Consider the following 25007-nt stretch of genomic DNA (forward strand, 5'->3'; position numbering starts at 1 on the left):
GCCCCAATTCACCACAATGCTGGGAAACTTCTCAAGAGGAATAACCATTTCATAGGCTTTCTAAGCTACTGTCAATTGAACATTATGAGGTGGTTTCATTATGGGGTGGTTTCCTGGACACAGATTAAGCCTAGTCCTGGACTAAAAAGCAGGCTCAATGGAGAATGTTCATTTAAAAATATTTTTAAATCTGTTTCTGGGAAACCACACTTATAGATAACATAAGTCTTCCCTGTGGCTCAGTTGGTAGAGCATGGTGTTTGCAACGCCAGCTTGGTGTGTGCAAAGCCAGGGTTGTGGGTTCGATTCCCACGGGGGACAAAAAAAACGCATTGGATGAAATGGATGTATTCACTACTGTAAGTCGCTCTGGATAAGAGCATCTGCTAAATGACTAAAATGTAAAAAAATAACAAAAACTTAAAGGGCCGTCTGGAGTTGCTACATCAATATTTGGACTAAATTCATGATATAGCCATTGAATCGTAAATAATATAACTCATAAATGCTTAAAGAGCTTAGTTCAACTCTCTTACCTCATCAGAACCTAAAATGTTTGTATACAAAGCCAATGTAAACAAACACTGTATAGCTTCAAAACACAGTTAAATCTATAATTTTGAGCTCTTGGATGATCAGTCATTGCATCCATAGCTCTGTCTATGAATTTGAGTGTAGTTTTAGTTCTCAAGCCCCATCCCATCAGCTGTTTTGTTATTTGTTATTGTTTGAACTCCGGGTGTGCCCTTTAAAGCCTGCTTTACACAGTCACAGAGAATGAAGGATTTTTATCAAAAAATATCCAAACCTGTCCGCAATTCTATCATATCCTGCAGCAGTATGTTAGCCAACTTGATTATCACTAAAATGCAGCACTAAAAGGCAGCAATAGCTCATCAGATATAACAAATGATGTGTTTCATATGACTGTTAAATAACCCTGTTAGAACATTTGAGCATCGTTATTACTATTCTCTGTGGGTTTCTCCCTCACATTTCTGTGGCGATAACATCCTCATAGTGTAACCCTGAGCTGTGGATGTCCACGTCAAACTCCGGTCGACTCTCCAGCTCCACTGTGAGCTCCTGCAGGATCCTCTTCAGGTCTTGGTTCTTCTTGTGCATCTGCAGATAGTTGAGCTGAAGCTGCTTCTGGTACTTAATGACTCTGTCCTTCTCCCTGTTCCACGTCTGTCTCTCATGCTCAAAGCTGTTCGACAGCCTCTCCTGAGTCTCTCTCTCTTCCCTGAGCTCCACTTTCAGTTTCTTCACCTCTCTCTGGAGGGAGTCAGTGCTCATGCTCCCTCCAGTGCCCCCACTCTGGTCTGACCTCTCCTGGGCCTGGTCTGACCTCTCCTGGGCCTGGTCTGACCTCTCCTGGGCCTGGTCTGACCTCTCCTGGGCCTGGGCCTCCAGTTTGGCCTTTTGCTGCTGCCTCTGTTTTTTTGCCAGGGCCAGGTCCTTTTTCATTTCATTGATGTCTGTCTCCAGTATGTCCACCTTTGCTCTTAGTAAATCAGCCTCGTTCTTCTTGCGCTGGAGCTCATTTTGGCATACCTGGGGTGGAATATATGAATTGTGTCATTATCAAATGCACTTTGCTATTGAACATGGAGGTCAAGTAGATGATGGCCTAGGTTTAACATTGTCACTCACTCTTAAATGCAATTTACATTGGCTAGTGTAGCGGCTGAAAATTAGTAAAGAAATCTACTCTGTTTGCATATCATACTTCCTCTGATTTTCTTTTAAGAAAAGAGAAGTAGTACCTCGACATCCACACTGCGAGAGCGCATCTTTTCCTCTTGCAATTTGTTCTGCTTTTCCAGTGCCTCCATTTTGGACCGGGTCTCCTTCAGCGAGGCCTTGAGGCTGATGATGTCATTCAGCCTGTGAGTGACACAAGCCTGGGAGTCCCTGAGTTGCTGCTTCAGCAGCGAGATCTCCCCAGCCTTTTGGCAGACCTAATAATACATGGAAATAGTAAAAACTGTGTTGAACCAGTGGTTGCTTTTGTCCAAGACATTTTTGAAATGTCATAGACCCTGGCGTTCAGTAGCTATAACTCGTTTTTCCTAGTGACCTGACCAGAAAATACATTGAGCCCTAGTCACAGTCTACAATTAGCCCTGAGTCTTTCATGGTAAGACCATATGGTCAAAACTCCTGGCTCAACTGCTGGCCACTTACCTCCCACTGGGTCTCCTCTAAGGTGGGGTCTAGTTGGTTCTTCTCCATCTCAAACGACATCAGTTTGACCTCTATCAGGTCCTTCTCCTGGGTCATCTGGACCAGCTCGTCCTGGAGCCTCTGGTTGTCCTGCTGCAGCTGGCTGACCTTCAGCTGCAAGGCCTGGTGGTTCTTCACGGCCCTCTGGGAGACCTGCCTGAGCTTGGTGGAGCACCTCTGCTTCAGGCCCTCCATCTCCTCAACACAATACCTCTGCTTCTCCTCAAACAGCTGGCACGTGTCCACCTCTTTCTCCTCAAAGCTCACCTGTAGCTCCTGCAGCTCTGTCTCACTCTCCAGCAGCCTCTGCTCCAGCAGCTCAATTAGGGACTCATCTGTGGAGATGGGTGAGCGATTACAGCCCCCCATCTCCTCCAAGAGAGGGCTAGGCTGCTGAGGTGAGGGGAGGGAGACGGTGTCCCTGTTAGCCTTCGCTGCCCCTCCATTGCTTAGAGCTGTGACCCTGGCACTGGCACTTATGCCATTCCCGTTGGACCATGTAGAGAGGGGGGGCTGCTGGGGATGGGTCATGCCATGGGCTGAGCCTCCTGCACACTGAGTCAATGGGCCTGTGGAAGCACTGTGGCTCCCACTGGTGCTGTGAGTAGGCAGGCTGGACATTGAATCCTGCCCAGAGTCTGAGAGGGAGTCTCTGGTCCTCTCTGGGGGACTAAGGAGATGGGTGAGGTTGTTGTGAATCTCTGCGGAAGAGGTGCTCTTGGGGATGACTGGCTTGAAGGCTGTGGGCCGGATCAAAGCCTTGTCCATATTCTAGAGGTAGAGGAAGGAGATGGAACAAATGAAGTCGATCAGATAACATGTTGGTTTGGAGAACCAATGGAGATGATCATGTAAGCAAATAATACTGCCAATGACTAATCCATCATTTAGTGCTGGGGGGAACAGATTATATCCACCCAGAAATGTGAGATTTGTACATGTAAACATGCAATGTATGAATATACAGAATACATGAAACTGTCATGAAAGATATGTAACAAGATATTTCTGTCTGTGCTGTCTAGAAACACCACTAGTTATACCCAACCTCCTCCTCCACCTTGTTGTACTGTCTGAGAAAATATGAAAAGCCCTACTTTGTGATAATACCTTAGAGTCGATTGGTGCGTCAATTTAAGTAACATAATTTTAAAAATCCCCATAACATAGAGATATCTGTTTTTTGGCATTGGATGCATCTCAATCCACTGCATCCGCCTATGTTGCACTTCTGCATCTGTGGTGAAAGGTGACAGAGCTAGAGCAGTGTTTGTCAGACCAAGAGACATCCCGAAAATCGGTCTTCTCACAAAAATGTCTGTAGCGTAGGAACGGTTTGACCTACACAACTATTATGACCACTCCATGGAAAGAGGAGACTCTCACAAACATGATTGTCACAGGACTCATCTGAAGGTAACCGGTACCGGTTTTAAAAATGAATGGAGGTATGAAGGTAGTTTTGTGTCTACCCAAAAAAAGGGTTAAATATGTGTAAAAAATACAAACAATATTATCTGATCTTTCTTCTATCTCCTAGATATAGGACAGACACATTTCAAAACCTGGTTTCTTGTGATTTATTTTTGGACTGTTTATGTGTTTATGACAATTTATGAATGTGTTATACAATGTGTTTCTCTGGGCTATAATAGTAAAGGACAAATTCAATATTTAATAAAAAAAAATGTATACCTAAAGGGGTCCTAAAATCAAAAGTAGCTTAAATATGTCAGCTTAGAACCCTTAGATTTACAGGTGTTAATAATGTGTGGCACTGTTAACACTGTTAACACCATAGTACTCTCCAAACTCATCATTAAGCTCGTGACCCTGGGTCTCGACCCCGCCCTGTGCAACTGGGTCCTGGACTTTCTGACGGGCCGCCCCCAGGGGGTGAAGGTAGGAAACAACATCTCCACCCCGATGATCCTCAACACTGGGGCCCCACAAGGGTGCGTTCTCAGCCCTCTCCTGTACTCCCTGTTCACCGATGACTGTGTGGCCATGAATGCTTCCAACTCAATCATCAAGTTTGCAGACGACACTACAGCAGTAGGCTTGATTACCAACAACGACGAGACGGCCTACAGGGAGGAGGTGAGGGCCCTCGGAGTGTGGGGTCAGGAAAATAACCTCTCACTCAACATCAAAAAACAAAAGGAGATGATCGTGGACTTCAGGAAACAGCAGCGGGAGCACCCCCCCATCCACATCGACGGGACAGTAGTGCAGAAGGTGGAAAGTTTTAAGTTCCTCGGCGTACACTTCACGGACAAACTGAAATGGTCCACCCACACAGACAGTGTGGCACCACTTCAACCTCAGGAGGCTGAAGAAATTTGGTTTGTCACCTAAAACCCTCACAAACCTTTACAGATGCACAATCAAGAGCATCCTGTTGGGCTATATCACCGCCTGGTATGGCAACTGCACCGCCCTCAACCGCAACGCTCTCCAGAGGGTAGTGTGGACTGCACAATGCTTCACCGGGGGCAAACTACCTGCCCTCCAGGACACCTACAGCACCCGATGTCACAGGAAGGCCAAAAAGATCATCAAGCTCAACAACCACCCGAGCCACTGCCTGTTCACCCCGCTATCATCCAGAAGGCGAGGTCAGTACAGATGCATCAAAGCTGGGAACGAGAGACTGAAAAACAGCTTCTATCTCAAGGACATCAGACTGTTAAACAGCCATCACTAACATAGAGAGGCTGCTACCAACATACAGACTCAAATCTCTGGCAACTTTAATAAATGGACCTAATAAAGGTATAACTAGTCAGTTTATATAACGCCACTTTAGTAATGTTAACAAATCCTGCATTACTCATCTCATATGTATATACTGTATTCTATACCATCTACTGCATCTTGCCTATGCCGCACGGCCATCGCTCATCCATATATTTATATTTATATGTACATATTCTTATTCATCCCTTTACAGTTGTGTGTATAAGGTAGTTGTTGTGAATTTGTTAGATTACTTGTTAGATATTACTGCATTGTCGGAACTAGAAGCACAAGCATTTTGTAACACTCGCATTAACATTTGGTAACCATGTGTATGTGACCAATAAAATGTGATTTGATGTGATTTATTCAGAGAGCAGTGTTTGCATAAGAACATCACTGATGACATCTTACAAAATATCAAGGCATTGCAATATTTACTGTGATTTTCTTTAATAAAATATAGCCTGCCCATTCATTCTTGAAGAATATAACTTATAATGCCTTCATGAGCGCACAATCATAAGGTTATATAAGGTTATTTTACTCAATTGCTTGTTTTTGCTGTCATTTTAACAAATACGGTATAGTTTCAAAATGTTTACAATTATTATTTCAATCTCTTGGACTGTCAGTCCTTTCACCTAGCTATGTCTATGGCTTTGAGTGTGGTTACGTGCTGCTGCAGTTAGGCTGAAAAAACGAACTCAGAATTGTGGCTTTAGTTATCAACCTTGGAGATGGTTCAAAAAAGACTGGACAACACAAGGCTTGGTGCTTCAACAGAGGAAATGTGGTTGTTTGCTACAGTACCTACTGTGCTTGTCTGATCTTGTGTTTGAAGTTGTCTTACTGGTTATTAATTACACAACACAGGCATATTCAAAATTATGTTGAGCAAGTCAGAGTCTCACCTTCTCCAGTTTCCCAGACATAGGCAGCAGTTTAGGTGTCACTCTACTGTCTGGTTCCATGTCAGTAGAATGTCCCTCTCCTACACGGTCTTCTGTTGGGACGCCTCTGTGGTGAGTCATCCGCGACTTCTGGCTCACCTTTAAGTAAAATAAGTCCTCACTCCTGCCTGCCTGAGAGATGCCTTTAGTGGTGTGGTTGGAAGACCCCTGAGCAAAGCTGTGCTTCAGTAGGCCATCCAGGCTCCGCCCTGTCTTCCGGGGATGGCCTGCCTTCTTTAGTTTGTACTCCGTGGCCTGACAATGCTTGCTGTGGAGACTGGGACCTGAGATGAAGCTGCTGACACTTCCCATGGTCTCTGGGCATAGGTGAGGGCAGAATAGATGTCCTGGCAGCTTTAACGTATGCTGTTGAAGAGGTACTGGGAGTGGGTGTTATACTCTTGACCCAAGGGCAGTATTGTCAATGTTTCCATCTGCAGGGAAGACATTTCGATTTCAGATGTTTTGTTATTATTGTATTTTGTGAATGTAACTTTGTTCTATAAAGGCATTTATTTTCTGCAACAACCATACTGTAGACCGGCGGTAGGCCACGCTGTTCCTGGAGTGCCACTGAGCTAATTAATCAGTTCAATGATTGCCTAAATTTAACACAACTGGTGTTCCAGGTCGGTTAAATCAAAAACATAAAGTACCTGTGGTCCTCCAGGACCAGGGTGGCCTACCCCCGCTGTAGACGTACCCTCTCTTCCTCACCCCTGCCCTGCCCTGGGAGATACAAGGTCCCAGATGTTGCCAACCATGATCTATAATCCTCTAGGGAACAGACCTATAGTGTATTTTCAGTTCACACTAGTTACTAATAAGCAGAGGTCTCCAAAGTGAATGATATTGTCTTTGGGCTCCCCAACCACCTGGTGGCCTTTCTTTAAGCATCATGTCCACAGGAACAAAAGCATGGTTTCAAAGGGCCAACTATAATAGTCCCATTAAGTAGTACGTAGCTGACGGCTAATCTGTTGAAAATCATTATTTCCACAGTGTGGCTGGCCTGAAAGACATGCATAGCTGTCACTGTTGATGCTCTTCATGATTAGAGCATTGTGCAAGTGCAGTTGTTTTGATTGAATAAGGAGCGTTAGTTTTGCACTGTTTGTCTCTCAGGAGGAGATGAAAAGATTGACAAAACATGCACCTCCTTTGCTCATCTTATGTTTTCATAGAAAATGAAATAATAGCTATGTGGACAAGGACTAGAATCACAATGGACAAAAGAGAATACAGCCACTTGGCCACTATCCAATACAGCATGTAAGAAAAAAACGGATCTTTAGCTTCATTCAGGATGAGGATACATTCTACATGATTATACTGTTTGGCATGGTTCCCTTACAATGCACAAATAATAGCTAATAATTATTTAGATTTATACCTGTTCAAGTACAGAACAAATGCCAGATGCCACATGTAAACAATCTTTGACATTGTTTTTCTCCCCTCCCCCTGTTGTCTGTCTGGTTGATGTATCTCAACTAATTCTCTCACAATCCCTGTCAAATTCTACAATTCACCACCAGAATTGATCACAAGACTAGAAAATATTCACATTGACTTACTGCCACGGAAAAGCATCCATCTAGCAGACTAACGCTCTGCAATCGGTCCAGTCCTGGAAATACCACGTAGCTGTGTTTGTGTGTCTGAGTGTGTGTGTCTGAATGAACCAATCATGCAGTGAACACATCACCACGCCAAGAGGGTACCATTCTGAGGGGGTGGGTCTTCCTTTACTGACATGTAAATTCAGGAAGGCAGGAGATGGGACCTTGGAAGCCCCCCAGGGGATGGGGTGTACAACATGTGCTCCTTTTACACCGGCACACGCAGCTCAAGTGATTAACTCCTTTCCTCACAATGGATTCTTTACACTCCCAAACTCCCTGTGCCCCTTTTCTCCGTCAACTGACTGTGTAATTACCTCCCCTCCCTCTCTGTTCCTACCCTCCCTTCTCTGTTCCTCCCCTCCCTTCTCTGTTCCGCCCCTCCCTTCTCTGTTCCTTCCCTCCCTCTCTGTTCCTCCCCTCCCTTCTCTGTTCCTCCCCTTCCTTCTCTGTTCCTCCCCTCCCTTCTCTGTTCCTCCCCTCCCTCTCTGTTCCCCCCCTCCCTCTCTGTTCCTCCCCTCCCTTCTCTGTTCCTCCCCTCCCCTCTCTGTTCCTCCCCTCCCTCCCCTCTGTTCCTCCCCTCCCTCTCTGTTCCTCCCCTCCCCTCCCTTCTCTGTTCCTCCCCTCCCCTCTCTGTTCCTCCCCTCCCTTCTCTGTTCCTCCCCTCCCCTCTCTGTTCCTCCCCTCCCCTCTCTGTTCCCTCCCTCCCTTCTCTGTTCCTCCCCTCCCTTCTCTGTTCCTCCCCTCCCTCTCTGTTCCTCCCCTCTCCTCTCTGTTCCTCCCCTCCCCTCTCTGTTCCTCCCCTCCCTTCTCTGTTCCCTCCCTTCTCTGTTCCTCCCCTCCCCTCTCTGTTCCTCCCCTCCCCTCTCTGTTCCTCCCCTCCCCTCTCTGTTCCTCCCCTCCCCTCTCTGTTCCTCCCCTCCCCTCTCTGTTCCTCCCCTCCCTTCTCTGTTCCGCCCCTCCCTTCTCTGTTCCTCCCCTCCCTCTCTGTTCCTCCCCTCTCCTCTCTGTTCCTCCCCTCCCCTCTCTGTTCCACCCCTCCCTTCTCTGTTCCGCCCCTCCCCTCTCTGTTCCTCCCCTCCCTTCTCTGTTCCGCCCCTCCCTTCTCTGTTCCTCCCCTCCCTTCTCTGTTCCCTCCCTCCCTTCTCTGTTCCTCCCCTCCCCTCTCTGTTCCTCCCCTCCCCTCTCTGTTCTTCCCCTCCCTTCTCTGTTCCTCCCCTCCCTTCTCTGTTCCTCCCCTCCCTTCTCTGTTCCTCCCACACTGCCCTGCACCCACTCTGAACAAACACCTCTCTGTTCTTCCCACACTGCCCTGCACCCACTCTGAACAAACACCTCTCTGGCTGAAGAGAAAGAACCCCTCTCTTTCTTTTTCTTCTGAAGTGTGCCAGTCTTTGTGTGGACTCTTGTCTGGTAATTGATGTACTCCTATTAAACAGAAAACACCATATTTGAGTGTAAAATACATAGCTACACTTTAGAATAAAGGGCAAATGGTGCAGTAGTAGTCAGTGGTGAAAAAGTACCCAATTGTCATACTTGAGTAAAAGTAAAGATACCTTAATAGAAAACGACTCAAGTAAAAGTGAAAGTCACCCAGGAAAATACTACTTGAGTAAAAGTCTAAAAGTATTTGGTTTTAAATATACTTAAGTATCAAACGTAAATGTAATTGTTAAAATATACTTCAGTTTTAAAAGTATAAATAATTTCTAATTCCTTATATTCAGCAAACCAGACGGCACGGTTTTCGTGTTTTTTAAATTTAAGAATAGCCAGGGGCTATTTCCAACACTCAGACATCATTTACAAATGAAGCATTTGTGTTTAGTGACTACCAGATCAGAGGCAGTGGGGATGACCAGGGATGTTCTCTTGATAAGTGCGTGAATTGGAGTATTTTCCTGTCCTGCTAAGTACTTTTGGATGTCAGGGAAAATGTATAAAAAGTACATTATTTTCAATACTTTACACCACTGGTGCTGCTGCTGAGGGCTTTAAGCAGCTTTGAGTTGCATTCAGTGCTGCTATATCAGTTTAAGCTCGGCCACATTCTCAGCCTCTGTAGAAGTAAGCCCTTGTTTTAGACAAGCAGCCTAAATTGTTTCCACCTTTTAACAGAAAAACCTTAATTGATCAACTTTTCCATGATAGGATGTTGATCAGAGGAATATTTTGCATAATGTTCACAGATGGACCATTATTGATTTAAGGATATGCAGTCCAAGTGCTCTGCATTAGCAGTAGGGCAATATTTCCTTAAATCTGTGGTTTATTGCACTCATTTTGTCTGTCTCCACTAAACCTATCAGAGGGTCTTCTTGTATTTAGGAAAATGTTGTAATTTCATCAAGATTAGGCCTACATCATCGAAATGTATATATATTATAAACATCCCTTTGACCCTCAGGACTTCTAGGATCACCATGATTAAGGTTTTCAGTCACTGGAGAAGGATTGGGGTGGGTGGGGGTTTTGTGGCGACACTGAGAGTGGGGTGTGAAGGGAGTGATCTCTTTGAGTGAGTGTGTGTAGTGGGAAGAAGGGTTGCTGCTGGTTCCCCCAAGCCCCAGCTGACCTGCCTGACACAAAGCCCTGCCACACAGAGGACCAGCTGGCACTCAGACAGCCACAGTGACACACGTAGCCAATCCATTACCTCATAGAGACTAGAGCAGGGTCATAAAGTACAGGATTTATACCTCAAATCAAATCTAATTTTATTTGTCACATGGGCTGAATACAACAGGTTTAGACCTTACCGTGAAATGCTTACTTACAAGCCCTTAAAAAACAATGAAGTTAAAAAAAAAATAAAGTAAAAAATAAAAAGCAACAAAATAAAATAACAATAACGAGGGTATATACAGGGGTACAGGTTAGTCGAGGTAATTTGTACATGTAGGTAAAGTGACTATATAGATAATAAACAGCGAGTAGCATCAGTGTAAAAACAAAAGTGTGTGTGTGTGTGTGTGGGGGGGGGGGGGTTCCTGAGGGGGAAAAGGAATTGTCGTGCCCTCTTCACAACTGTCTTGATATTTAGACCATGATAGTTATCCAATACAGCCCCGTCAATGTGAATGGGGGTGTGTTTGGCCTTCCTTTTCCTGTGGTCCACAATCAGCTCCTTCATCTTGCTCATGTTGAGGGAGAGGTTGTTGTCCTGGCACCACACTGACCTCCTCCCTGTAGGTTGTGTCATCATTGTTGCTGATCAGGTCTATCAACGTTGTGTCATCAGCAAATTAATGATGGTGTTGAAGTGTGTGCTTGGCCTAGGAATAGTGGGTTAACTGCCTTGTTCAGGGGCAGAATGACAGATTTGTACCTTGTCAGCTAGTGGATTTGAACTTGGAACCTTTAGGTTACTAACCACTAGGCTACCCTGCCACCCCATAATGAACAGCATTCTCACATAGGTGTTCCTTTTGTCCAGGTGGGAAAGGACAGTGTGGAGTGCGATTGAGATTCCGTCATCTTGAGATCTTTTGGGGCAGTATGCAAATTGGAGTGGGTCTAGGGTTTCCAGGACTTCATGGCTACCGACGTGAATGCTATGAGGAGGTCTCACAATGAACGTGCTGCTGGGCTCTACTGTACCTCAATAGCCACAGGGCCAGATGGCACTTCTTAGAAGTACCGTCTCGATATGGTCAATATGTAAAGAGTTACGTGTGTTTTCTATTGGGGTTGCAATGTGCACATGCATATGTTAAGGCCTATTTGGTTAAAGAGATGTGAGATATCTAAATACAACTAGGTAAAAATGTCTATTTCATGACAACTTCAAAAAGTTTTGGAATTACGTCATACAGTTGAAGTCAGAAGTTTACATACACCTTAGCCAAATACATTTAAACTCAGTTTTTCACAATTCCTGACATTTAATCTGAGTAAAAGTTCCCTGTCTTAGGTCAGTTAGGATTGCCACTTTATTTTAAGAATGTGACATGTCAGAATAATAGTAGAGAGAATGATTTATTTCAGCTTTTATTTCTTTCATCATATTCCCAGTGGGTCAGAAGTTTACATACACTCAATTAGTATTTGGTAGCATTGCCTTTACATTGTTTAACTTGGGTTAAATGTTTTGGGTAGCCTTCCACAAGCTTCCCACAATAAGTTGGGTGAATTTTGGCCCATTCCTCCTGACAGAGCTGGTGTAACTGAGTCAGGTTTGTAGGCCTCCTTGCTCGCAAACACTTTTTCAGTTCTGCCCACACATTTTCCATAGGGTTGAGGTCAGGGCTTTGTGATGGCCACTCCAATACCTTGACTTTGTTGTCCTTAAGCCATTTTACCACAACTTTGGAAGTATGCTTGGGGTCATTGTCCATTTGGAAGACCCATTTGCGACCAGTCTTTAACTTCCTGACTGATATCTTGAGATGTTGCTTCAATATATCCACATAATTGTCCTGCCTCATGATGCCATCTATTTTGTGAAGTGCACTAGTCCCTCCTGCAGCAAAGCACCCCCACAACATAATGCTGCCACCCCCGTGCTTCACGGTTGGGATGGTGTTCTTCGGCTTGCAAGCGTCCCCCTTTTTCCTCCAAACATAATGATGGTCATTATGGCAAAACAGTTCTATTTTTGTTTCATCAGACCAGAGGACATTTCTCCAAAAAGTATGATCTTTGTCCCCATGTGCAGTTGCAAACCGTAGTCTGGCTTTTTTTTATGGCAGTTTTGGAGCAGTGGCTTCTTCCTTGCTGGTTATGTCGACATAGGACTCGTTTTACTGTGGATATAGATACTTTTATATCTGTTTCCTCCAGCATCTTCACAAGGTCCTTTGCTGTTGTTCTGGGATTGATTTGCACCTTTCACACCAAAGTACGTTCATCTCCAGGAGACTAGAACGCATCTCCTTCCTGAGTGGTATGATGGCTGTGTGGTCCCATGGTGTTTATACTTGCGTACTATTGTTTGTACAGATGAAAGTGGTCCCTTCAGGCGTTTGGAAATTGCTCCCAAGTATGAGCCAGACTTGTAGAGGTCTTTTTTTCTGAGGTCTTGGCTGATTTCTTTTGATTTTCCCATGATGTCAAGCAAAGAGGCACCAGGTTTAAAGGTAGACCTTGAAATAAATCCACAGGTTCACCTCCAATTGACTCAAATGATGTCAATTAGCCTATCAGAAGCTTCTAAAGCCATGACATCATTTTCTGGAAATTTCCAAGCTGTTTAAAGGCGTAGTCAACTTAGTGTATGTAAACTTCTGACCCACTGGAATTGTGATGCAGTGAATTATAAGTTAAATAATCTGTCTGTAAACAATTATTGGAAAAATGACTTGTGTCATGCACAAAGTAGATGTCCTAACCGACTTGCCAAAGCTATAGTTTGTTAACAAGACATTTGTGGAGTGGTTGAAAAACGAGCTTTAATGACTTCAACCTAAGTGTATGTAAACTTCTGACTTCAACTGTATTTTGGTTATTAATAACTAATATAATGTATTAAAAACATCAGTCTGACTTGCTGTCCCCTCGTGGCACGTAGACTGTGAATAGGGAGAGGAGACAAGATGATCAACATTTTTAGCCTTAGGTCCTCCCAGTCATGACACAGCCATTATTCCAGGCTCACATAAAGGGTGAGTGTGTGTGTGTGTGAGCCATTGAAAGGGTAGTACATGGCAGCAAAAGCATTTCCAGTGTGTGATGAGGTGAATAATTGAAGATGAAGGACCCGTCTCGCTCTGTGTGTAGCCTGTCAAGGATCCCCCTGACATCGCTTGACATCGTCAGGGGTGGCAGGTAGCCTAGTGGTTAGAGCATTTAGCCAGTAACCAAAAGGTTGCTTGATTGAATCCCCAGGGTGAAAATCTGTTGTTCTGCCCCTGAACAAGGCAGTTAACCCACTGTTCCCCGGTAGACTGTCATTGTAAATAAGAATTTGTTCTTAACTGACTTGCCTTGTTAGATATAAAAAAATTATCTGTTATTCATTGTGTAGAAAGTATGAGTAATCTTCTTTAAAATTAGACTGTACTGAGGATGATGTGGGAGGCAGAGACAAGCATCTATCTTTCACTGTCCCTTGTTTTCCCCTGCTATCAGTCCACCCAGGCTCTGCATGCACTAGTGTGATGTCTCCTCCTTAGAGCATACAATGGGATCTAATTGGACGATCCACTTAGTACATTACTGAGGAGGCTGTGAGTAAATGACCCCTTAGCGCTGAAGAGTGAATCGCACATACTTACTGCCACTGAGGGAAGAGTGAGTGTCTGTGTGTGTGTGACATCAATCAAAATGTCAACTTTATGTTTGAATATGAGGTTGCATGATTTAGCTGCCGGTGGGTATTTTGTAGGCTACCCTAAGTGTCTTTCAATAAATCATTTTGAGTAGTTGAGGAAAGGGCTTTGTGTGGATGGGGGTTAAGGTTAAATGAGTGTTGTGATGAAGTGAGCACGCACTATACTCATTAATACAGCACTATTGCTTTTCATTGAGACAAGAACAGCCAGGCCCATTTGAATGGAGACCTATCTCTGAAATTAGAATGCTTGCCTGAAGCGATTCGACACTCTGAAATTAGACATTAGGCTGACAAACAATCAACTTCTAGAGAGGAGGATGTCCATTCTATCCATTGTATTTCTGGGCTGCCTGCTATTTACATTGTGAAAAGCATTTGCATAAGCCTAGCAGCTGGGCTCCAAGCAAGGATAAACGTGTCTTTAATTGAGTCCAAATGGTACCCTTTACCCTTTAATGACCATGCCGCAAAATGACAAGTGCTAAAGGCTTAATGTTTTTTTATATACATTTCCTTATTGAGCCACGTTATCCACATTCTACATCGATGATTGCTCTCTGATGGCTGAACACTTAATGTTACTGGAAGTGCCTGGAATCTATCCAAAAATCGTTTTAGAGAGTTGTGTGTGTTGTCCGTTAGATGCTACAGACCAGTAGCCTCTCCGTAATCATGAAATATTTACTTCTTAGGCTTTTATCTGTGAGTTGGTCTAAAAATGAAATGACAGTGAAAATGTATGGCAGCAAATATTATTATTTTTAGAATTTGCATCATGCCCATGGTCCATGGCCAATTTGATCTTAAATCTCGTTTTTGATTCGTTTTTTCCGACTAACCTGCATCTAAAACTGAAACTGCAGTGACCCGTTCCACTTGCAACAGAAAACAAAAAAGGGAGTAGGATTTTAAAGTAAGTAAAAGTATCTCTAGGACTATCCTCTTTCAATAATGTAGAACCACAGACTGAAAGCTTGTGGACCCAAAAAAAGCTGAGGCCCTTTTTAAGACAAGAAGTGACAGGACTGTCTACTGAGATGTATTAGAGGAGGAGTACATTTAGCTCCAAACTTTGAAGAGCATTGGCCATGCTAGGTAGAAAGTTCTATATTGTTGGCGATGGTTTTACACTGGCTTAAACTCAAAGTCTTGAATCAAGGGGCTGAATACCCTGTGACAGAGCTGTTAGGTCTGAAGTAGAGCCAGGCCTCTTATTTGGACCAGCCATTAGTTACACAGAAGCCGTGGTTACACCTTGCGTTTACAGGTGGTTGTCCTCATCTGATTAAGATGATCCGATCATTATCTGATTGGGATTTGTTGCATCTACACATGACTTAAAATGTGTCTCTTATCTGTCCACTGCGTCCGCATTGTGACCAGATTCCCTGGTCCCTCCCTGTATGCAAATTATTCCAACCTGTCTTAGACCTCTTGGTATGACACAAGCTGTATAAATCAACAGAAAATAGCACACTTGTATAGTCAATAGTTTTATACTCTCATCATTACAGCCTACTTTTGTTATCAAACTATTTAAGACTGGGTGTAGACAGTCCCGATAATCTTGACCTGTCCACAGCCATACAAATAAATATTCAGAGAACCTCTTCCATCCCTAAAAAAAGTTACCACACAAATGAGCTGAGTATCTGGATGTGTTAACAAAATACAATTATTAGACAGTATAAATAAAAATTATGCTTAGGCCCTAATGCACACAGTAAAAACAAAAACAGGTTAATTAATTTACAGAGTAGACTACAAAGTGCATGGCGCAATGCATTATCCCAACAGGTCTGGACAGGGTTGTTCTTTATGCATGAATGTTTACATACATTATCTTTATATAATTGTAATATTGTATTGTAAATAAGCTTTAGTATACTGTAGGCCTAAACAATTCCAAAGCATAAAAAGTGATATGCTGGGAGAACAATCATGGTTTAGTTTCCTCCAAATCATTCATCAATGATAATTCGCTATGATAATTCGTTAATTCGGAACCTCAAAATGATAAACACTGGTGTAGCATGAAGCCCACGAGCTTTGGGGGCCAACTCTCCCCCCCAGAGGTTGGACTCCTCAGACAGCATATTAAGACGTCATAAGTTATGATTTTTTCTGGACACTTCTATAACATGCCATTCACATCCAAAATACATATTTGCTTAAAAAAGTGAAGTTGTCCTTTAAAAGGTCCAATCCAGCCATTTGTATACCAATATCAAATACTTTCTGTGTAACAATTAAGTACCTTACTGTGATTTTTTAAAATTAAAATGGCTTCTTTCAACAAAAATAGTTTCTTAGCAAATAGCAATTTCTCAAGCAATCATTTTTTTAGGACTGTGGGGAGGGGAAAAGTTGTTTTTGGCAGAGTGGTTTGATATTCTTATTGGCCAAAACTCCATCCCACCAAAACATGCTGACATTTCAGGAGGACTTTTCAAACAGCTCTTACACTAAAATGGAATTATCACTATTCACAATTTCACAGTATGGAATTGTATTTAAAATACAGGTAAATCATAGTTTTACCGCACTGGGCCTTTAACTAGTGTTTAAGGTTAACATTGGCTGTTGTTTGTGCAGCTGACATTTGAGGACTTAATGTACTTTATGTTCAGATTTTTAAAGGAAATAAATGTATGCATATTTGGGTGTGGGGAATCAATGTTGTGTTCTCATTCACTGTGCTAAAACTATAGCAATAGCATCCCTACATTAGCATCGCTGAATCAAGCCTTATATACACATGCTGTATTTGGGTATCTGGGCCAGTTATTTTGAGAGCTTCATTAGCAGGTTTTAATGGTTAGTCTGAAGAGACTGCAGATGGAATATAAGAAAAGCCAGTTATGTGCTGCATTCCAAATCCTGTCATCTCCAGTTTCTCTACACCCACATGTCTTCCTGTATCCATTTTTATTCCCAGCATAAAGCTGCACGACAATGCATGGCTGAACGTGTCTGTGCAGGTGCCCTGTTTGTCCAATATCTAATCTTGTCACCAGACCCTGTATTTAAACCTGGCAGCAGGTTTCAACACATACTGTTCCCAGATGTCACAATGGTTTGACGTTATGGCAGCGTACACTAATCTCCTTGTTTGATGTACACTGGGGTGGTAGGTTGTCTGTTAAGAGAATAACGATCTATTTCTGTGTCATGAATTGTGTCTAATGAATACGTGATTTGATTTATTGTTATTATATTGTCTTGCGTTTTCCAGATAGAAATCCAGTTTATAAATTTAGTACAGCAACACAGATGCCCCCTGCTGTAAACTGTGTCATTTTCTGATTATTCTATTCACTATCAAAAGCTGTAGTATGTAACATTTTATTGCTACATATTATATTGATAGTTGTAGTTTCAACAACAGAACTTGATAGTGTTTAGAGGCAGTAGAAAGCTGACACCTCAGTCAGGATCAAGGTGCATGTACTCCAGAGAGTTGTTCTTTAGAAAACAAGCTAAACACCTGCACAAAAGGATCAACTTTTCCACTCTTTAATTGTTAAAATACATGTTCTTCTTCAACCATAGACTGCTAAACATCTCCTCTGCTTACAGCAAAGAATTGCCGAATCAGAACACAACCAAATGCTCGACTTCTTTCCAATGCCTTTCCATTATTTCCTAGCATGTTTGCCCTGGGCTAGTCAATATGATCTACTTGTAGCCCATCACATCCAGTTTAGCAGCCATAACATGTTGAGCCTGAGCCCTGAGGGGACCTACCTCCATTACTGAGTGCTGTGCTGCTTTCCTGGGTCTGACTCTTCCCTGTAGAGGATGGCTAGAGCTGGTGAAGTGGGACACACAGGCGCAATGTTTCCTTTGGTGTTTAGGTTTCTTTGTCCTCTCAGCCCGTATTCGTCTCTCCGTACTGTGTTCACTTCATCCCATCGACCAGGAAGTGAACACTGTCATCCTCCTACAGAAACACACTATTTTGCTTTCTCCCTCTTTTTCCTTCTCCTTTACCTTGTTTTCTCCCACTCTCTCGCTACCACTCACTCCCCCTCTTTCTTGCTCCCTCCTCCTTTCTTTTCCACTCACTCTCCTTTCATCCTATCTCTGGAGCGGTATTTCTCCCACTCTGCTTTCTTTACCTACCTCTCTCTCTCTCTCTCTCTCTCTCTCTCTCTCTCTCTCTCTCTCTCTCTCTCTCTCTCTCTCTCTCTCTCTCTCTGTCTCTCCTCTCTAATTGGCACTTAGAATGACTCAGCCTAGAGGTTCTGTTATTCTATACAAACATATCATCAGCCCACTGTTCTTATTGGATGAGCCACTGTTCTTATTGGATGAGCCCACTGTTCTTATTGGATGAGCCCACTGTTCTTATTGGATGAGCCACTGTTCTTATTGGATGAGCCCACTGTTCTTATTGGATGAGCCCACTGTTCTTATTGGATGAGCCCACTGTTCTTGTTGGATGGGCCCACTGTTCTTGTTGGATGAGCCCACTGTTCTTATTGGTTGAGCCCACTGTTCTTATTGGATGAGCCCACTGTTCTTATTGGATGAGCCCACTGTTCTTGGTGGATGCCTCCACACTCTTCTAAAGCTATTCCTAAGCACAGTGTGCATGTAATTCTACCCACAGTGCCTTCAAAATGTCCAATCTCTGTTGTATTACTTTATGTTTATAATACAGAGGAGCAGGCAAATCTATCATGAGTTAATAAAAACTTAGTATGTAACAGCCTACACAATGTCTCTACTCATTATACAGTTTGTGAGTATTAGGTAGATTTGTGTGATGAAAACGGGGTTGGTTATATATGAAAGATAAATTCTGACAATGCTCTGGAGCTGATGCTATGACTCATCCTCTGTGTGTCCTGGTCTTAGCACTCAGCGTTCAACTCCTGAGGATTAAACCTGCTTCGCTGTGTCTCCCTGGTGTTAACGCTCAGTGTTCAGCTCCTGAGGATTAAACCTGCTTCGCTGTGTCTCCCTGGTCTTAACCCTCAGTGTTCAGCTCCTGAGGATTAAACCTGCTTCACTGTGTCTCCCTGGTCTTAACGCTCAGTGTTCAGCTCCTGAGGATTAAACCTGCTTCGCTGTGTCTCCCTGGTTTTAGCACTCAGTGTTCAGCTCCTGAGGATTAAACCTGCTTCGCTGGTTTCTCCAGCCCTCTTCAATAATTCACACGGAGAAATTGTGAGAGAGCTGGCAGACGCTCTAACACTTAAAAGGCTTTGAAAACAGACTGCGAAATTAACTGTTTAAAACAAGTAAAAAGGTACAAAACTGATGGCTAAACTGTGGCTCACCTTACACACACAAGGATCTCTCAAATAAGACACACCTGCTGTTCCTTCAATAATTAGGTCAACTAACCAAACGGATACAGAACCAATTAGGGAAGGGGTGCAATTGACATTGCAGATATCGTATTGCATGGAATAAAGAATGGTTAAAATGAAAGGGAATCTGAATATAACATGTTTAATCCAATAAACAAGCAATAAACACATTCCTTAAAAAAATGTCCTTCACAGATAAACTCAGTTTATTAGGTACACCCATCTAGAACCAGGTCGGCCTCCCTACAGTCTGAATTCTTCGGGGCATTCTACGAGGTGTCTGGAATAATCCACAGGGATGTTGGTCCATGCTGACGTGATGGCATCATGCAGTTACTGCAGATTGGACAGCGGTACATTCATGCTGCGAACAGCCTGTTCCATCTCATCCCAAAGATGCTCTATTGGGTTGAGGTCTGGGGTCTGTGCAGACTGTGCAGACTGTGCTTGCCACTCAAGTAAACTGAACTCGCGGTCATATTCCAGGCAAGGTTTTTCCACTCCTCAATTGTCCAGTGTTGGTGATCGTGTTGAGGTCTGGGGACTGTGCAGACTGTGCCTGTTACGGCCAAGATCCTTTTAACGTGTAAATTCGGATAGTCATACTTGCTTCGCCTTCATGTTGTTGCTAGTAATCAGGCTAGGTAGTGCTAGGTATCAACAGCAAATCCAGTAGGGCAGGAAACTGTAGTGAGCTTCGATTGGTCAATAGCAACACTTTGTCGCAAGAGTATTTGCATAAAGTAAACTTTTCCCCAACTTTGGTCCCGCCCTGTTCAGCTCCCTCGCCCATTCTCGCATCGCCCAACAGTCCACCGCCCACGTTGCTTCCTTCATTGAAAATGAATGGGCTTCCGTTGTTTCATTGTCCCCAATGTGCTATGTGGATCTCTTATGTGAGCTTACACGATTCTTGACATTCTCCTTCCACCTCTCTCATCAATGAGCTGTTTTCACCCACAGGACTGCCGCTGACCGGACATTTTTTTGTTTGTCGCAGCATTCTCGGTAAACCCTAGACACTGTTGCACGTGAAAAGCCCAGGAGGCCGTTTCTGAGATACTGGATCTGGCGCACCGATGATCATACCACTCTCAAAGTTGCTTAGGTCACTGGTTTTGCCCATTCTTACATTCAACCGAACAGTAACTGAATGCTTCAATGCCTGTTTGCCTGCTTTATATAGCAAGCCACTCCCATGTGACTCACTGTCTGTAAGAGCGATCCAATAAACCACCTACTACTGTACCTAATAAACTGTCTGGTGAGTGTATATTCTTGTTCATAACAGTTTTGTAAAAGGTGAATTAATGATCTGCCGGATGCAGGTTAGAACTCCCACTGTGGTGTTGGTTGACGGAAGACACATTCCAAACCTCTTATAATAACTCGAACAAGATGTGCTGCAATAAAAGGGACTACTTTGTAACAGTTGATGTTCCAGTATAGTTTGCAAGCGCTTTCTCAGTTAAAAAAAGAACACAACAAAACATTTTGTTTGTCTGAGCACGTTTGAAAATGACTGTTCCAGACTCCGATACTTCTAGTGTGCCAATTTGTATTCAATGAATTGTGCCTTTTCTTCTTTCTCATAATTATCTGTAATTAAAATCCAGGAAAAAAGCCAATAACACTATCCCATGCTCAGTGGTGTAAAGTAAATCTCTCTCCTGTCTGCGCCAGATGCAGGGCAGCTCTCCGTTCTCTCTGCCGAGACCAACGTGAGGTGATCATTTCATTATGTGGTTCGCTGTGGAGGGTGAGTGATAATGATTGGGGGAATAGCTTCTTGTTTACTCAAAGTCATTGTAGTTAGTAATGTCATCTTACGCACTGTGCCACCTGGCTCTGGGGTCTCTAGAGGCTTTACAGGTGTGTGTGTGTGTGTGTGTGTGTGTGTGTGTGTGTGTGTGTGTGTGTGTGTGTGTGTGTGTGTGTGTGTGTGTGTGTGTGTGTGTGTGTGCGCGCGATTTCTCTTTCAGACAAAGTCAGGGTTTTATATTCCCACACCTGTTTTATTATTCTGCTCTCTGTGGGTGTGAACGTCTGTTCAGGAGTTGACTCTGCCGAGTCCCTAACAACCAGATGTTCCTGTTTTCAGGGCAAATGGAAAGAGAGCCTTTGACATGACTTCTGCTGTTGGACCTAAACAAGGCGACACCCCATCTTACCTCCTCTCCACATTTACTGGATTGGTTGAACAGTGCAGAATACATTTTTTTGTTTGTTCTCGTCACAACCAGTATGTAGGGGATCTAGTTTCAGGTGTGTCTATTACACCTGCTATGTTACGTTCGTTTAGGAGTAGCTGTTTGTGCACTTTAGCTCAAAGACGTCCTTTGAGGGGCTCTGGGTGTTAAAGTAATGGAAGAGTTACTCCTGACATGTTCTAGCTTGCTCCTGTAGTAATATGTATGCTGAGGAGGTGCTTAGTAATATATGCCATTTAGCAGATGCTTTTATTCAAAGAAACTTACATGCATACATTTTACACATGGGTTGCCCCAGGAGTCAAACCAACAATCGTGGCATTGAAAGCACCATGCTCTATCAACTGAGCCATACAGGACCACAAGAGCTGGGAGCTACAAATTCAAATTGATCGCACTGTTTAAGAAATCTTCTGACAAAGCAGTGATGTTAAGAAATAATGAACAGATGTTAGTTTTTCCTCAATATGCTGAATTGTTAAATGTGATACTTTTTTTATTAGCATGATTTTGATCATTGTCCTGCGACAGCACGTTGCTGATGAGTGTTATGTTGTCCTGTCCGTATTGAAAGGTGGCATACTAGGCAGCATAGAATGGGTAAAAGTCACTGACATACCAGCAAATCAGTTGTAGCCTTGTGTCTATTGTGGCCTTATGGTTCAATAGTATTTTCCCCGGATGTTTATGACCACATTAAACACACGCGTGTGCACGCAAACACAAACACACACACACACACACACACCAATAATCTTTGTGATGTGCAGAGAAAGCCCCAGCATAATGTGCTTTATCCTGCTGGCAGAGGAGCCCTCTGGTGGGGTTTTGTGGGGGTTGTAGTCCAGGCCTGGCCAGTCACAGCTGACCAGTCAACCAGAGAAGCCGGGCCTCAGATCTTACATCTGGATGCCTCCAATCCAAAATCTATGGTCACATACAGGGCTGTTATCTGTTTGCACATATGCCTTTTGGCAGCCTGGAGGCAAGCAGCTGCAGAAGCTGCCATCTACAAACCCAAGACAAAGGAGTAACAGATAGTGATATCACATCAGTTCCCTCCATCAGTATAGAATGATGTGTTTGCTCATAACAATTCCCCTAAACAAATAGAGATTATAAACTGGGTCGTTCGAGCCCTGAATGCTGATTGGCTGACAGCCGTGGTATATCAAACCGTATACCTCGGGTACGACAAAACATTTATTTTAACTCTTCTAGTTATGTTGGTAACTAGTTTATAATAGCAATAAGGCACCTCAGGGGTTTGTGATATATGGCCAATACACCACGGCTAAGGGCTGTGTCCAGGCACTCCACATTGCGCGAAAAAAACGCCCTTAGCCGTGGTATATTGGCCACATACCACACCCCCTCGGGCCTTATTTTTGTTAAATGTAACCTTTGTTTAACTAGGCAAGTCAGTTAAGAACAAATTCTTATTTAAAATGATGGCCAAACCCAGCCAAACCTGGACAATGATGGGCCAATTGTGTGCCGCCCTATGGGACTCCCAATCATGGCCAGATGTGCTACACCCCAGATTCAAACCAGGGACTGTAGTGATGCCTCTTGCACTGAGATGCAGTGCCTTAGACCACTGCGCCACTCAGAAGCTCTTAAATCTTAATTGAACAAGTGTTTCCATAACATAAACACGTTATGGGATAACTTCATATTGATATATTCTTGATTTCATGTGCAATTACATTATTGTAATGAATGCAGGAATATTCTGTGCTTCACAGGAAATGGCTTCCGTGTTGGGCGGTAGACAGCTATGATGACAATGACAACTCGGTTTAATTACAGTAAACTGCTCCCTGTCGTTCACTCTATCTTTACCAAAGTAATTTACATGGAGACTAAAGGGGTTTGTGTGTAGTACCCAAAGGCTCTATATCATGTAAATGGTCTCTTTGGAAAGAATCCTCTCCTAAGGTGCTAGGCTAGAATATCCAGACAGACGTCTGATGTAGATGCTATGGTGTGCGGCTGCACTAACAAGCTAAAGGGCCTCCAATAGCCAGTCGACCTGGGTCTTAATGAACTATTCTCTTTCTGCAACTGAATCCTCCTCTGTGTGCAACAGCTTGTACACCTGGTGCAGCAGGAAGGGTTAGAAGAGATCATATTGACAGAAGTTGTCTTTGGAGAAAGAGAACACTGAAAGAACAGGAGGGGAGAAGAGAAAGAGAACACTGGAAGAACAGGAGGGGAGAAGAGAAAGAGAGCACTGGAAGAACAGGAGGGGAGAAGAGAAAGAGAACACTGGAAGAACAGGAGGGGAGAAGAGAAAGAGAACACTGGAAGAACAGGAGGGGAGAAGAGAAAGAGAACACTGGAAGAACAGGAGGGGAGAAGAGAAAGAGAGCACTGGAAGAACAGGAGGGGAGAAGAGAAAGAGAACACTGGAAGAACAGGAGGGGAGAAGAATAAGAGAACACTGGAAGAACAGGAGGGGAGAAGAATAAGAGAACACTGGAAGAACAGGAGGGGAGAAGAGAAAGAGAGCACTGAAAGAACAGGAGGGGAGAAGAATAAGAGAACACTGGAAGAACAGGAGGGGAGAAGAATAAGAGAGCACTGGAAGAACAGGAGGGGAGAAGAGAAAGAGAACACTGGAAGAACAGGAGGGGAGAAGAGAAAGAGAGCACTGAAAGAACAGGAGGGGAGAAGAATAAGAGAACACTGGAAGAACAGGAGGGGAGAAGAATAAGAGAGCACTGGAAGAACAGGAGGGGAGAAGAGAAAGAGAGCACTGGAAGAACAGGAGGGGAGAAGAGAAAGAGAGCACTGAAAGAACAGGAGGGGAGAAGAGAAAGAGAACACTGGAAGAACAGGAGGGGAGAAGAGAAAGAGAGCACTGGAAGAACAGGAGGGGAGAAGAGAAAGAGAGCACTGGAAGAACAGGAGGGGAGAAGAGAAAGAGAACACTGGAAGAACAGGAGGGGAGAAGAATAAGAGAACACTGGAAGAACAGGAGGGGAGAAGAGAAAGAGAACACTGGAAGAACAGGAGGGGAGAAGAGAAAGAGAGCACTGGAAGAACAGGAGGGGAGAAGAGAAAGAGAACACTGGAAGAACAGGAGGGGAGAAGAGAAAGAGAACACTGGAAGAACAGGAGGGGAGAAGAGAAAGAGAGCACTGGAAGAACAGGAGGGGAGAAGAGAAAGAGAGCACTGGAAGAACAGGAGGGGAGAAGAATAAGAGAGCAATGGAAGAAAAATAACGAAGAAAGAACTGCAAGGTTAGCAGTGTGTGTAGAAGTAGGACTTTATTGACTCTCTGAGCCCAGGTTTTATTGATTCACATGGCTTTGTCTCCCTGGGCCCAGAGGATACAGCTGTAGGATGAAACAGCTACAGGAAGGGACAAAAGTCAAGTTCATAGACTACAGGGACCTTGTGTTTCCCCCCTACTACACCATGACCCTGGAGAGAACAGAGACAAGCCAGGATCACCCCCCTACTACACCATGACCCTGGAGAGAACAGAGACATGCCACGATCACCCCCCTACTACACCATGACCCTGGAGAAGAATGCAGGGACATGCCAGGATCACCCCCCTACTACACCATGACCCTGGAGAGAACAGAGACATGCCACGATCACCCCCCTACTACACCATGACCCTGGAGAAGAATGCAGGGAC

At 43.8% G+C, this 25007-nt stretch overlaps 1 protein-coding gene and 1 long non-coding RNA gene across 3 annotated transcripts; one reads left to right on the plus strand and one right to left on the minus strand.

Moving 5' to 3' along the window:
• Positions 1 to 727: 727 nt before the first annotated feature.
• LOC115164790 (leucine zipper putative tumor suppressor 1) lies at positions 728 to 18317 on the minus strand. Of its 2 annotated transcripts, XM_029717605.1 has the most exons (5): positions 17568 to 18317; positions 5883 to 6355; positions 2191 to 3000; positions 1770 to 1964; positions 728 to 1557 (listed from the first exon to the last, which is right to left on the minus strand). In XM_029717605.1, the coding sequence occupies exons 2-5, from the start codon at positions 6231 to 6233 to the stop codon at positions 991 to 993; spliced, it is 1923 nt and encodes a 640-aa protein (XP_029573465.1). In that variant the 5' UTR covers positions 6234 to 6355; positions 17568 to 18317; the 3' UTR covers positions 728 to 990. The 2 variants fall into 2 exon arrangements, with proteins under 2 accessions (XP_029573465.1, XP_029573466.1); XM_029717606.1 differs by lacking the exon at positions 5883 to 6355 and having other exon boundaries at positions 17568 to 18302.
• A 2441-nt stretch (positions 18318 to 20758) lies between these two features.
• LOC115164798 (uncharacterized) lies at positions 20759 to 23555 on the plus strand. The gene is made up of 2 exons (XR_003869987.1): positions 20759 to 20900; positions 23444 to 23555. It is a non-coding gene; the product is annotated as an uncharacterized LOC115164798 (long non-coding RNA).
• Positions 23556 to 25007: the final 1452 nt, after the last annotated feature.

This window comes from Salmo trutta, chromosome 27 (assembly GCF_901001165.1).
Source record: "Salmo trutta chromosome 27, fSalTru1.1, whole genome shotgun sequence".
NCBI lineage: Eukaryota > Metazoa > Chordata > Actinopteri > Salmoniformes > Salmonidae > Salmo > Salmo trutta.